Source organism: Pantherophis guttatus, chromosome 1 (genome assembly GCF_059756535.1).
Source record: "Pantherophis guttatus breed Tessera chromosome 1, ASM5975653v1, whole genome shotgun sequence".
Classification (NCBI taxonomy): Eukaryota; Metazoa; Chordata; class Lepidosauria; order Squamata; family Colubridae; genus Pantherophis; species Pantherophis guttatus.
The window spans coordinates 101684016-101700070 of NC_142063.1; the positions used below are offsets into that span (position 1 = coordinate 101684016).

General features: G+C 36.1%; 1 protein-coding gene and 1 long non-coding RNA gene across 2 annotated transcripts in view; both read left to right on the forward strand.

Moving 5' to 3' along the window:
- Positions 1-5670: 5670 nt before the first annotated feature.
- Positions 5671-9141, forward strand: LOC148116500 (uncharacterized). The gene is made up of 3 exons (XR_015730120.1): positions 5671-5735; positions 7199-7286; positions 7953-9141. It is a non-coding gene; the product is annotated as an uncharacterized LOC148116500 (long non-coding RNA).
- A 4757-nt stretch (positions 9142-13898) lies between these two features.
- The window catches only part of NUCB2 (nucleobindin 2), a 43749-nt gene continuing 41592 nt past the window's right edge, over positions 13899-16055 (forward strand). The window contains exon 1 of the mRNA XM_034416964.3: positions 13899-14289. Within this exon, the coding sequence (XP_034272855.2) occupies positions 14272-14289 (18 nt within the window). The 5' untranslated portion in view covers positions 13899-14271. The remainder of the gene's footprint in view (positions 14290-16055) is intronic.

A 16055-nucleotide genomic window follows, 5' to 3' on the forward strand; every position in this document is an offset into this window, starting at 1 on the left:
GGGGGGGGCAGGCGGGCGTCTTGGCGGCGCCTTGATACATATCGCCTGGGGGGGGGTTGTTTTGTCCTGAAAAGGCAACGAGGGGTGGCTGCGTCTGCCTCGGAATGACCAACCAGGCAAAAACCCATTACCGCCCGGTCGCGGGTGGTGTGGGGTGAGGTGGGGGGCAATAGTGTGGAACCCCGTTTATGGTTCGTTGTGTGTGTGTCGTTGTGTGAACCCTGGGAGGAAAAAAAAAAACTGGATCGCTTCAGTCAGCTGTGGAAGTAGTTCGGGTGACAATGGTTGGGCAAACGCTGTTTCTCTTGACTTGGCGTGACACACGTACCCGCTGTCAACTCAGTCATGATTTTACTCAATCCAATTAATTGACACCCCGTAACTGTTAAGCAATTAGGTGGTTCCCTTTGCCTGAGCAGGACGTGCTAACTGGCCTGTTACCGCTTAACATTGCATGCAGATCAAGTAGTCATGGGTTTGTTCAACGTACCATGGCTAAAAGTCCAGCCTCAGTATTATTCATAAATTCATCCATAAACTCAGCCTAAGTTGACATTGCCTTAGCTTGTAAATCATGATTTACCTAACCCTATTTTTTTGATTACAAAACAACATGCATACTGGTTCTGGCAGTACCTGATAAAAGTAAGCAAAATAACCAAGCTCACTAAATTGTGTTTCCTTATCCACCTTTCCCTCCTTAACTCTAAAGGAGAATCAAGAATTGGTATAACCTGCTGCTTATTTTTTAATCCCAGTTAAAAAGAGGATAAGAGAATAATTCCTACTAATTATAAATCATATAAGTTATAAACTAATAATAAATCTTACACCACCAACTATTGTTTGACAGATTTTCCTTCAAAATAAGAGGCTGTGTTCATAGAAAAACACTTGATTTCACTGACCTGAAAAGCAAACCAATTTGCTGTTTGAAAAACAGAGAAGGCTTTCAGATAACATAGATTGTTTTTGTCATGGATCTCACTTAAATAGGAAAAATTCAGGTCTGAAGAATTAATCATCGAGTTTCACCACCTGAATTTTATACAATTACCGTGTGTAGCTGTTAAAGGCACAGAAGGAACATTTACAACCTTTTTGATTAACCATCGTATTACATCATTCTTTATGTATGTACTTCTAATTGTTCTGGGAAGTACTTGGATATTGAACAGACTGATGTCACCTGAACACTGCCCTCTTTTCATATTCATCTGCCACACAGGCCACTCAGAATGTAACTTTACAGGTGACTCACAGCTCAGGTCAGGAGGGCTTCACCTGTTTGTTCTAGCAGCCAATGCATGTTCTATCAACTTTAGAACAGTTAAAAGTTCAACAGCTAACGCTTCTGTATTGGGAAAAGAGTAATTTTTTATTTCTGCTTGTCGTACAGCTTCCTTTTCCTCCTCACCAAAAAAGAACAAAAACAAGTCCTTACAAGTTTCCAGTATTCCTTGATATCCCCCCTTAACTTGAATCATTTTCTGCATTCCAATAGTGGAATAATTAATATTTATTGTTAACTAGAACTGTAATATTTTGGATTGGAACAACTGCAAAACTGTAGAAGGAGCAGACTACGTATTAGTTGCTTCACACTGCTGCCTGGGTATTTCTTAAAACTGATGATGGCAAAAGAGCAGTGGTATGACAGGGGCTGGATTTCATGCTTGCTTCCAGACAACATGACTTTTGTTCTTTAGGATGTGCTGTTTATGGCAGTATGTATGATGTGTTGGGACCAGGCTGAGGATGTCACCAATTTCTACTTAGGTAATGGCATTTTATGCAGCAATATGAATGATACAATGGTTATTTCTTCTGTTCTCCCAACTCTTGGTACATGTCCCAAAAGGAGAATAGTAATTTATTTGGATGTTACTCCCATAAATAAAGAAAACTATATCATTATTATAATTACTATAGATGTGTCAGTTTGAATTGAAGCATGTTAAAAATATTCTCTATTAAATCAGCATACAATAATCTTATAACAAAATCTACTTGTTGACACTTGTTTATTCTCTGACAATTTGCTTTAATATATCATTACAGTACTATTCATTTTAGTGCAAGTTATTACAATACTATTACAAACATAGAATCATAAGGTTCGAAGGGATCTTGGAGGTCTTCTAATCTAATAAAATGTTATATCCAGAATTTCAGGAAGTATTGATCTCTGAAATGTAATGTCTTTATATCATTAGACTGTACTAAAATCTGGTAAATTCTGGAAAATTGCATAAACACGTGTGCTGGAATGCAAATGCAAGATCACTGAACTCTTGCAAATAGTACAGGGGGGAAAAAGCACTGAATGTACTCAAGGAAAGCTAAACAAAAACAGGAAGAGATATGAAGTAACACAAGTATAGCAAAGTATTGATTAAACAATGCTTTTTTCCAGTTTGTTTAGCAAATAATTAAATAATAACATATATTAAACATAAATATATACTGGTATGTACGTATAGTGTAAATGTAATACCGGTATATGTTTAATGTACCTATAAGTAGCATTCAAAAATTCTCACTAAAAATTATATACAAGAAAAAGAGTGAAACAGATTGTCATTTCTCAATTTAGGTTTTGAAGAAATATGATTGATTTAAATAAATTACTAGCATCAGTTATAATCTTTTCTCTCAGGACATATAGACAAAACTAAAAACGAGATATTTTTACTTCTACCAGTAAAGATTTCATAATTGAGTGTATAAATTATAAATTAATTGCTTTTACTAGATTTAAAATAAAGCCAATATGATCATATTTTCTGAAAATTAATCTATCCTAAAACTATTGTGTGTTATTCTATTTAGGCAAACATAGCTTCTAAACTCTACATTAATACTTAAAAAATAACAATATTATACAAGCCAGATCTCCATACAGTTGCCTAATTTGTAATATTATACACATTTGTAGGGAAATATGAAATTAAATAAATATATGCCTGAATAAGCATGTATAGGTCTAATATATGCCTGAGTAAAGATTAATATTTCTAAAAATAAGACTATTTGACAACTCTTTTTAATCCCTAATTAAAAATGTGTCCAAAGTCAAACTTCCTGACACATAATATTGCAGGCAAACAATATTAGCATGAGATAACACCATTGTTAAAGAATGTACCGTATGGAATGAGAACTTAATTATTTATTTGCATCCACTTGTAACACTGTTTATAATAATAAATGGCTTCTAGCTGACATAAAATATTGATTAGTAAAAACACATATGAATATGTATGAAATACGATTACATTCTTCGGTCTACTTTTTAAAAAGTGAATATATTTTTAAAAATTTGGGGAAAATGTGGGAAATATGTTGGGCATGATAGAACAAAAAAAACACCTTTATTATAAAATTTTATGCTATTTTTCTACTTGAAAATATTCTAAAACAGCTCTCAGGTTAGATAATAAACATTCTTTAGATTTTTCCATTTGACCCACTTATTCAATAATGCCAAATGAGTCATTTTTTGTTCTCATCTTGTCCATACCTCTTACAATTTTCTTTCCACATGTACACATTTCAGACTATGATTGGCCATTCGGTGTCAAGTCACTACACTTCGAAAGCAGGAAATAGAGAAGCTTCAATCTGATTGGTTCAATGCCTGTGTATATTCTTTTCCTAAAGGACACAAGAAGCAATTACTCATTTCATAATACTCCATATTTAGACTGTCATTTGAAGTTCTTCAGCAGGGGGTGAGATAATAATTTACAAACGAGACTCTTGATGAACGGGAGTTTATTACTTGAATTTATTAAAATGTATATAATCTATGGTTCTGGGGGAAAAAAACTTAATTTAAAACTTCTGCATGCTCCTTTATAATTAATATTTAGAAATAATGGGCTTAATTTTATCTTTATCCAAGATTATAGTGTGGCTTATACAGATAGTGTTCAATTTAACAACAGTTCATTTAGTGACCATTCAAAGTTACAGTGGCCCACTGACACAAGTGACTTGTAACAATTTTTCACACTGCTGCCCATTGCAGCATCCCCATAGCCATGTGACAAAATTCAGCTGTTTGACAGCTAACTACAGGTAGTCCTAAATTTACAACCGCAATTGAGCCCAGAATCTATGTTGCTAAGTGAAAAACTCGTTAAGTGAGTTTTGCCCCTTTTTACAACTTTTCTTGCCACATTTGTTAAGTGAATCACTGTAGTTGTTAAATTACCGGTAGTAACATGATTGTTAAATTAATCTGCCTTCCCCATTGACTTTGCTTGTCAAAAAATCACAAAAGGGGATAATGTGACCCCGGGACACTGCAACCGTCGTAAATATGAACCAGTTGTCAAGCATCCGAATGTAAATCACATGACCATGGTGATGCTGTAATCAGTCATAAGTGTGAAAAATAGTCATAAGTCACTTTTTTCAGTGATGTTTGAATGGTCACTATATGACCTGTTGTAAGTTGAGGACTACCTGTATATTTATGACAGTTGACAACATTGAAGCCCTATTCATTTAACAACTATATTACTAACTTAACTGCAGTGATTCACTTAACTGTGGCAAGAAAGGTAAAATGAGACAAAATTCACTTAATTACTGTCTCACTTTGCAACATAAATTTTGGAATCAATTGTGGTTGTAGGTCAAGGACTATATTGTGAAATAAAAATGGTTGTTTTAATTTGCTGTATAGTAAGTGGGTGGCACAGAGAGGAAGAGGTCAAGCTATTTTCCAAAGCACCTGAAGGCCAAAAGAGGAATATTGGATGGAAACTGAACAAGGAGAGATTCAATCTGGAAATAAGAATAAATTTTCTGACAGTGAGCGTAATCAACCAATGGAACAGCTTCCCTATAGATGTTGTGGGAAAACTTCATCACTGGAAGTTTTCAAGAAGAGACTGGACTGCCTTCTGTCAAAAATGGTGTCTAAAGTAAATAGTATATTGATTGAATATTAGAACATTTAAACTACATTTTTAAACAGTAAGTGCTAATTAAATAGCTGATTTCATTACAGAAAATAATGTACAACCCCAAAAGGAGCCTGAGTGACGTAGGAGGCTAATGCCTCCTACTAAGGCAGCATTTAACATCCAGCTGCCTGCAATTACTGAGAGTTCAATTCTCACCAGGCTCAAGGTCGACTCAGCCTTCCATCCTTTCTAAGGTGGGTAAAATGAGGACCCGGTTTGTGGGCGCAATAAGCTGACTTTGTATAAAATATACAAAAGTATGAAGGCTATTGCTTAACGCATTGTAAGCCGCCCTGAGTCTCTGGAGAAGGGCGGCATATAAAAATAAATAAAAAGAAAAAAGAAGAAAAAAAGAAAAGTGCACTGCAACAAAAATAACTGGCATGACAAAGAGCTGTTGTATTTTATATCACTTCATTATAATTTTAAATCCCCTCTGAGAAGGAACATAGCTTTATCAAGACATCAAACTATATCTTCGATATGATTGTATTACAAAAATATTTTCGTTTGAGCAGATCAGACAGGTGCACGAGTAAAGAAATGTTTGATGCATGTTTTTGCTCATGTATATTAGCAAGCACTGAAAACAACTTGTTTTTATAAAACTTTAAATAAAGCAAGGAAAAGCGTTATCATTTTACAACATGAATGGGGAGCCTCTTTTCCACTGGGGATGACATTTTTTATAGGTGGTGACCATATTGGTAGTGAGCAGTGTTAAAGGTAGAAGTGGCAGGTCAGATATAAAATAAGGTAAGTCTATTCCTTTTTTTGCTATCTTTTTTTCCCATACACTCCTCTGTTTTCTCTTTTAATCCATCTGCCAGTTATTTGGGTTTGTCTTTCTCCCTTTCTAGCCAATGAGAAAAAGACTATCATTCCTCATGTCTTCTTATATCTTCCTCACTCTTTCTGATTATCCACTCTGCCTTCATTCTCCTAGAGCAGAGAAGCAGATCTATTCCTTTCCATTGCTTAATCTGCTATATAGTGGCAACATGTAACATACAGGTTTTGAATACAGTAGAAGGCCAATCCTGGTAGAGAAAGCAAGGATGGGAAAAATACCAAAGTCTGTATACAAAGTGTGTACGAAGCAAATAAATATTGCATATACAAGTTGGTGGTGCTTGTTACCCAATGACAGATATGATAGGTAGATTTTGTCTCAATCCCAGTGCTGATATTACAGTGCATTCACCACAGAACAGCATACACAAGGTTAGAGCATAGCTATGCTTTTAAACTGGAAAAGGTAAATGGATGCACTTATTCTGTTTCTCTAGAATAAAGGAACAATTCTCTTCTTTGCATAACTCCTTTCTAGATTTTTAACCCTTTTAATAAGACTAAGATATGATGAAATGCTGAAAAGAATATCCATACCTTCTGATTTATTCAAATAGCCCAAAGAAACTGAGTTTCCTCTTAGTTTCTTTAGATCTGTAATGTCCTTTTAAATTATAGTTTATCTTCAAGTTTAAAGAATTCTAACTGAGTCAATTAAAAATGAGAAAGGGTGGGATGAAAGAACCATGAGGGGATATCCAAACTTGGGAAGAAAAAAAAAAGATTGTCAATTTGAAATTTATTTATTTATATCTCAAATTTATATAGCTATCTCATATAGTGACTCTTCTTACTGGATAATATGTTTCTAGAATTGTTTCTCTTTTGAATCTTTAAGGTAAGTAGAGCATCTCAACCTTCATAATGTTTCAGATTTTTAAAGATTTTAGAATCAATATTAAAAGAGGACCTGCTCTGAAAATAAAAGAGTCAAACTAGAACTGGAAGATCTAGGTAGGTTCAAATAAATCTCCAGGCACAGAAATTCACTGATGACGCTGCAATTCTCTCTCAGACCAATCTACTTCACAAGATAATATTTGAGGAGGGAGTTCTGTGCATGTTATCTTAAGCTTCTGGAGGAAAGGTGGAATATATTGAACACCTAATTAAGGGCATAAAATACAGTATAATGCCCAGGATCCAAAGACTGTGTATATTGGATAGACAGATAAAGAGAGTGTAAGAGAGAGATGGATATTGGATAGTGAATCATCTAACAACATGTTTTTGAACTATTTTTAAAAATGTTTCCTGCATATTATAAACAAAATTTGATCTACAGTACTTAATATCCATCTCTCATTGCTTTATAAATGCAAAGTAACGCACACTGATATAACAAATCCAAACTTTACTATTAATAGGCTCTGAACTGGCGGTGATTGATCAGAAAAGAGATGTGGACAGCTTGTTGACAGTATCACCTATGGTTGCAGTTGCTATAAAAAAAAGGTAACTTCCACTTTTAGCATTATGAAGAAAATAAAATAAAATTACCATTATAATAAAGGCATATCAAGCCATGGGAAGGTTACGTGTAAACTGGGGTTTAAAGTTCTGGTCAAAGTACTGTAAGAAGGATATCAGTACAGATCTAGAAAAAGTCTAATAAGTGTTGAATTATTAGAGGGTGGTGCCACTCTTCTACAATAGCTGGGCCTTTTTTAAATTTTAAATTAGGATATGTGAAATATAGTAGAGGTATTATCAACACATATGTGATACAGATATCAGGAAGAGAAAGGATTTTTTCTCCTCTCACAATGTTAGAAGGTCATCAATTGAAACTAAGTAGAAGGAGATTTAGACCAAACTGAAGAAGCAGCTTTGTTACATAGCACATAAACTGGGATTTTCTGCCAACAGTTCTAAAACAGCAGCCAGTTTGGATTATTTTCAAAGGGGAGCTCACGAAGGATCATGCTATCAGTATAAATTTACTACCTGAAATATTGATTGCTGTGATAGCTACCACTTCTAGCCCATTGGAGTTTGTCCATTGTGTGTAATAAAGAATACTGATCTATACGGTTTGAATCTGCAGACCTTATCTTATTTATTTTTTATTCTATCTTTAATTTTTTTTTATAAATATATTTTTACATTCATAATTTTTAGAAAATGAAGAGGTCAGCTAAGAATCTGAAGTTCTTTCTCCAACAACAATTTTAAACACCCATCTAATCTCTGAAGTCGGTTATTAATATTGTATTAGTACTGTGTGTTCTCATTTTAAAAAGGTTTTCCCAACCTCAGGGCAATTGTGCATTCAGTTATTTAAACCTTGAAGAATTTATTCTCTGTGCTGGTTCATGTTTTGTTAGTGAGATCATTTTGATCCTTGACAATATTGATACATTACTGTACTGGTTTTAAACAAAGTCTAATTTAGTGGAGGTTTTCTTAAAGCATTTATTTCACAAAAAATGGTGGTATTCTGTGGTTCTTTTAGAATGGGAGCCGACTGGCTCACCTTCCCTGGCTGGCTGAGATTTTGGAAATGGCTCTTTCCATTTAGGATTCCTGTTTCTTGAGATTAGATTCCCAGTGGATATTCTGAGGATTAAAATGGGTGGGGTTGACAGAGCAGCATTTATTAAAAAACAGCATGGATTTGAAGGCGGCCAATGTCAGATCAAGAGGACAAACCCTATTCATAAAAATATTTGTATACACTATTCTCTGCAATAAGAGAGACGACCAAAAGCATAAACATCCAAATATAAATTAAAATGGGCAAAGTCCCATAAGGATCTGAAGCTATACATTTGAGCAGACTTGTACAGCAATATTGGCACAATTTTTTAAAAAATATTCCATTGATACTAGATAGTTTTGCTCTGTAATTCATGACCTTGGCTGTTTGTTTTGTGCCAGTCTCACAACTTTATTGTTATTTTTGTTGTGGCTCCCATCAATATTTGGTGAGATAAGATGGTGTGCTGTATGTGAAAGTAAAAAATACAGAAATAGAGAGCATAAGTTTGTCTCTGTATATCATTCTTCATGAATAAGAATAAATCCCCAAAGTGCTTTTTCCAAAAGGCAACTGGACTTTCTTGTTGTTGTTTTTTAAAAAAACGTTTTGCTTCTTATCCAAGAAGCTACTTCAGTTTAGGATGAGAAGCTAAAACATTTTCAAAGAAAAAACCCAAGAAAGTCTAGTTGACAAAAAGCACCTTTGGGACAACCATGACCTGGATGTTTGAGAATTTCCATAGACACAAGATTATAAACTACTGTGTATTTGTTAACTGAATTATATGTGTGCATTAAATAAACTATATGTACTGTATATTGAAAGACAGAGAGCTCTGGAACATATTTACCTATTTTTTTTATTTTTAGAGAATTGCATATTTGTATAATGTACATTCAGTCAGAATTTGGGCAATTCACACCGTATGCATTATTATCCAGAACTGCTGGGAATTGTGTATTATTTATTTGGCATTATTGGGCTAAACACTATTCCTAGTCCTTTAGCCAATGTAAAAATGACACGAATGTAAAATATACATATCCCTTAAAATAATCAGATCTTTCTATCTGGGATTTCTAAGAAATAAATAAGTTTATGCATAAGGCTATACATTGTACTGTAAATACATTTTATATTTATGGTGGGGAGGGCATGCAATCAGTACTGTAGATCGAATAGGAAGTATCACTGGTTGTTATATTGAAAATTTCAGTAAACAATTTATAGAATAAATTACATGAAACTAATATACATTTTTTACTATCACATTAGATATTTGAGCAATATTTATCTGCCAATTCTTAAGCATGCTAATCATTACAGATACCACATGTAGCTATTTTCAAATAACTCCTAAATGTATTGGGAAATGAATTGGTAATCAGTGTATAATTTTCTAACTAGTTAAGATATGTCATTAGGACCAGTGGTGGGTTGCCCCCGGTTCGCACCGGTTTTATAGAACCGGTAGTAAAACCGATGGGACGCTCCGCCCGCCGACCCCGATGTCATCAGAACGCTTCTGCGCATGCGCAGAAGAGCGCATGCGCGCACAGCCCTGTGACAAACTGGTAGTAAAGGTAAGTAGAACCCACTCCTGATTAGGACATGTATAACTGTTCCTATTTTGGGATGTATATGTATTCAATATTTAAATATTTATTTTCCCTATGAAAATATTTTCATACTCATTGATTCCTGTAGAAATGACGCAAGAATCCATGGAATTGAAGCCACCTTTCTTTCTTTGACATTTATCATTGCTATAAAATATTTTGTGTTCTAAAGTTTATTGTCACATTTGAGAGCTATAGGAAGTTGCTCTGAGATGAAGTCCTCTTACATGTATTTCTTCCAGAAAACCTTTGTCTAAATTGAGCCTTTTTCTATAATTAGAAAATTCTATAACAATGCACAGATTTTGTTTTCCGAAAATTCCATCTCTAGCAACCTGGCTGAGCTGACAGGGTGAAAGGTGAAGGTCTCAGACTTACTATTTTGGGAACTCTGGGGGTCACCAGACCTTTGTCTGCCCCTTTTCCTTGCTTCAGTTACTTTTTAAAAGTAAACCAATGACAGAAACGTTACCACTGATATTTTTCCTATGATTATTAAGGAAATACGGTGTCTGAACACTTTCTAAAATAAGCCTAATTTTCAGGAACAAACAGCAGATTTCTTAGCAACAGATATGTAGTAGTTTTGCCAAATTTGATTTCCTTCTTTGAGAAAGGGAAAATACCTGGCATAGGTTCCGAATTCTTTACTCTCATTGGAAAATCAATCATGATTTCCTGTAACTGGCTACAAAACAACTGGAAAGACTATTTTACAAAGATTATTGACAATAGGTTTTTCCATTCCTTGTAATAATAATACCGGGAGAAATTAGTATTAAGGTGTTGGAAGGAAAATCCATCTGGTTCAGTTCCAAGCTGGGAAAAAGACGCTGGAAACAACATGGAGGTTGATTGGAAAGAAAGTTTATTGATGAACAGAACCACACACAAAGACAGCATGCAGTTCTGAATCAGCTGAACAATTAGCTAGATGAGGGCCAGGATTTTTATACAGGTCCTGAAATGCTGCTGGGGAGGGGGGGAGTTGTGCAATGAAGGGGCTTATGTTCTGAAAGGGTGTTGGGCAATTCCTATTGTGGCTAATGGCTTTTGTCCTGTGCTGGATCTTGGGTGAAGGGCTGCTGTACTAATCCTATCATTCTGCTTTTGTTAGCTGTCAAACGTTGCTGCAAGGAGTTTTGAAATATCCTGTCTTGAATGGGCTTGTTGGCAATATTTGCTTTGCTTATGAATGGAGCCATCTAGATAGTTGGCTTCCTCTTTCAATAAGCTCTTTATCTCCTTAAATGCTGGCATCTGCTGTCGGCTATTAAGAAAGACTGAGTTCTGCTTTCTGCCTCTAAAAAAATGTTTCTCCATTTTTCCTTTAGGGAAATATAATATTCTGTCTTTTTTAATATTTCCCAAAATATTTCATTCTTTGTGGGGGACTTCCCACAAAGGTCACATATAATATGGGATAATATTTATTGCAGAATAATATTAAGGATCTTAATATATGTATATTGTTTCTTCAAAGATGTGGTAGCCCAGAGTGGTAAGAAATTGTTGACACTAGCTTATAACCATGCATTTCGTTTTCCTCTGACCTCACAATTTATAATTCCTTCAACCATGCTGTTGTACGAGAAAAAGAGTTCAGGCAGGAAATTCTTGATTCCACCCAGATATAATTAATAGTATTACCATTTAATGAATAAATCATATAGTAAATGTTTTCACATACAACTTAAAATCAAACAAGCCAATCACATTTTGTGTAAATCTAACCTGTATGCTTAAGTAATCATTCAGTATATTATATAAATCTCAAACTGGATTAATTCCTTATATGGAACCTTTGCAAAGGAGAATCCAAACGTATCTTTATAAGGTTCTTGCATAACTTTCTCTCAAAAGGCAAAGTAGTTCCTTTTTTTACAGTGACTAAAGTACAGGCTAAAATGACTAAGTAGTAGCCATGAAAAAGAATGTTTTCCCGGCAACATAGTATTTTTTCCAATAATTTCATTATTGAAATTATTATTTCAAATTATTCAGAATTGTTGTGGAATGATGAGGACCAAGCAACATTCCTGGGTCAGCCAGAGACAATTTTATTGCGCAAGGTTCAGAGCCATTTTTGTACATGAAGCTTTGAACAAGGGAAGAACCCTGATACAACTGGTTTTATACATTTCTAAGACAAAGGATTCAGTGAGATCATACATTTTCCATATATGGTTAACATGAGATCATATATCCGATTTTCCCTATATGGTTACATACATTGGATAATGTGTTCATCTAATTACTTAAACCATTAATCTTAGTTTATAAAATTATCTTAGCCACACAACTTTTCTTAAGTGCTCGGAGTTGCTAATGGGAGAGTTACTACTGTCCTTGGGCAAATTTATTGGATTAAGTAACTTTTTGTAACATATAGGTCTTTTGTGTCATTCACAGTGAGGTCACTCAGATGTTTTCCATATGGCGGTCCTTTCGTGACATGTAGGTCTCAGAAGATATATTACCACTTAATGGGGTTTAACTGTTTGTTAATATAATTTCCAACAAGCACTTTCCTCTCTTATAATAAAGTGAATAGAGGGGTTCTCTCAGAGTTCATGTATCTAAGCACGTCTTCCCCTTATAATAATGTGAATAGAGAGGGTCCTGCAGAGCCCATATATCTGACTGTATGATTCCTTTCTTTTATTCACATTATTTCTTTTATCTACATTAGAATCAACCCAACACTCAAATACATTTATGAAAGATATTGTGTAGAAGGAAATAGTTATATTAATGTTACTTCTTCAGTTGTCTATGAAGAGCCAGGAAGTTGACAATTTATAATTTTATTTTTTTTTCCAGTTACACAAATGTTACATGTTATTTTTATTATTGTAAATTATGCTTAGTGTATAATTCTGTCTATAGGAATTTCAGTATCTCCCTCCGAGATAAGAGACAAGAGCTCAAAAGGGTGGCAATTGTGTGGGATGGGTGGGGCTAAGAATCTGATTGACAATGAACCCTCCAACCCTCTGCAGGACTTCAATATCTGCAGAGCAATTTAGAACTAAATTCCTCCTGAAGGCTCAACAGAAAAAAAATAAACCTCTCCACACTCTCTCTAGATACCACAAAACAAAGGTTAATTGGCTAGGCCATCCTCAACATCCAACCCTTATAAAATAAGACTAAATGCGTAAGTTTTTATTATAGTTGGTTACAGTCAGCCAGATGTTCACACTGGATTTGGCACCTTTGTCCACCTAACAAGTCGTTACCAAGAACCTAAAATAGTCAACAAGTTGTTTGATGGTATTTGTAGCAAAAACAACAGACCCTTGTCACAACTTTATCAAATATAATGTACTTGGATCCATGCACATTTGCTTCGGTCCACTTGGTGCTTCCAGCTCCCCAGCAACTTTACTGGGAATTGAAATCCCACAATTTACAAGCCAACTAGGAAAGCGGATTTTCAGCACGACGTATAATCAATGTGTTGGCTACTACCGTCGTTTCGCTGCTGCACAGTAAGTATAAAAAGATTCTGCGGAATCCCATGAAGCTGATTTGCTGCAGGATTAGCATATCTGAGGTGCAAAAATCCCAGATTTCTACATCACGTTTCCCTCTTCCGTTCAGCGATCAACCGGATTTCTGCAGTCCAGACAATGATTAGCCCTGATATCTTCGTTCCAGGGCTATAGATTGGACCGTTAATGATGTTGTTTCTATGGTGTATTCCAGATGCTGGTTACTGCATTCGACAGCAGGCTGCCCCATCCTCCCACCAATCCCTCCCCTCAAATAAAACAAGCGAAGGGAAATTCATCGACAGATTATCAAAGGAAAAGGACCCTCGGTGGGTTTCCCTGTTAGGCTTCTCCCATTGGCTCCTTTGCATTCCGTAGCTCCTCCTCCGGCTCCCGTTCTCAAAGCGGCGCGTCAATCAGGTTTTGAAAAAAAAAAAAAAAGCGCCGCCCGCTCTTATTAGCGCCACGTACTTTCCCTCGGTGCAACGCACCTTCGTCGCTTAATTTCTGGTCGCGCAACCGAAACTGGTTGTCTCGAGGTAGCCCAATCGTAGCCCTACGCGAGTCCCAGAAAGGGGAGCGCCTCCGCCAATCCGTGCGCGTCAAGAGGCGGTACCTGTCACCATGGGAACGGGGACTAGGTTTGTCTAGAGAGCAGCTTCGGGGGTGGGGGTGTATCGGCAAAGAGAAGGAGGGAGGGGAAGGAAGGGAAGGAGGGAGAAAGGAAGAGGGGAGTGCACGAAGCAAACCCCAACGCCGGGATATCTTGCTGTTCCGGCTCGAGGGTTCCCGTCGAGAGAAAGCAACCTGCTCAGGATCACCTGGTCTCCACCTCTAGAGCTATGGAGCGGAGGAAGCAGGTAAGGTTTTTCTCTTAATGCCGGAGCAGCGAGGGCAGCCGGAGCTGAGCAATGGGTGATCAGCTTGGGTTACCCCAAGTTTCTTCCTTACCCAACAGTGCTCAGGGTTTTGTTTCACAATTGCATGCATTGTCAAAGGGGGTTATAGAAAGGTGGCCAGGCTGGCTCTCCCTGGAGTGTGTGCATTTCTCCGCGGGAAGTTGGAAAACTTGACAAGCACCGCAACGCAAGAGAAGAAGGTTGCAGTGTGGGTGAAGCAGAACCGGTCCAAAGGGTTAGCATCTCGGATTTCTGCCTTTAGCATATGGATTCAGGGTTCCCCATTGGATGACAGCAGGAATGGCAGGAAGTAAAGTTTCTTGAATGCCCTCCGTTCCTTTGGGATGAAAGCATTCCGGCTTTACAAAGAGTGGGTAATGATTTAAAGTCAGCCAAAGGTCCAAACTGAAATGGCAAAGGTTTGCATAATGCTGCCTTGAGTGGGGGCAAAAGCACTTAAAAGCACAATGTGGGATCACTCACTAAAGTAGACGTAGGGGAGCTAAAATGTGGAAGTTACCTTGTCGTGGTTACGCTTCACCATCCCGTATTTCAGACTCTAGTTTTCCAAAGTTTAGGAAAGCTGTTGTTAAAAGACAGTTTTAAACTGGAATTAATGGGGTTGTGGGAAATGGCATTTAAGCACAGTCTGATGAGTAATAATGTAAGCTGCTAGCATTACAGTACTGTATCATTATTGGATGATGAAATGTTTGTCATATCAGCTTGTAGTATGATCCCATACAAATGATATGTTTATATCATTTATCATTATTTTAGGCATGGTCATTTATATTCAGAAAACTCCTATGATATTCGAAGAAAATGAACCATTACTACTAAACTGACATTTCTCTAATTATGGTCCTGTAATGTGTAACAATATATAAAAATGCAGTAATTTATATACACTGAGTTAACTGTTGTTATATGTTAAGATGCATGTTTTAAAATGCATGTAATTAAAAATGTTACTTACTTAACATTTTGTAAGTGCTGCCCCTATGAAGATTGAGAAGGAGCCAAGAATAGCTTTTTTGTAGTAAACTAGCAAATGATTTATCGGCTTTGTTTGGTTATTAAGATGTATATGAAATGCAGAACAGTTTAGGATAAAGTATAGTGATTTGTATTAAGCAGGTTATTAGATCTATTTGCATTTGAAATATATTGGTTAGAAGCAAATTAACTTCTATAGGTTGGTTCATAATAGTAATGATGCCCAATTGAAATAAAGTCCACATTTGATAGTTTAGCAATATTTTAATAGAAAGTTGAAAATTATTATTGAAAGTACACCTGAGAAGGAATTTATTTTTTTCCCTTGTGTGCATGGAATTTTTCATCCTCCTTTGTTTGATGATTTATTTTTTTAAATTTGATTTATATGCCACCCTTCTCCGGAGACTCAGGGCGGCTTACAATGTGCTCAGCAATAGCCTTCATCCTTTTTGTATATTTATACAAAGTCAGCTTATTGCCCCCGCAACTGGGTCCTCAATTTACCTACCTTAGAAAGGATGGACGGCTGAGTCAACCTTGAGCCTTGGCGAGATTCGAACCTGCAGTAATTGCAGGCAGCTGGTTTTAATAACCAGCTTAATAACAGGGTGCCTTAGACCACTGTACTACCAAGGCTCTGATTCATGATGATTCATGCTTTCATGCTAGCCTTTCCCCCAGCATATTGGGCTTATTTAAAATAAGATATAAAAAAAAAAGATATT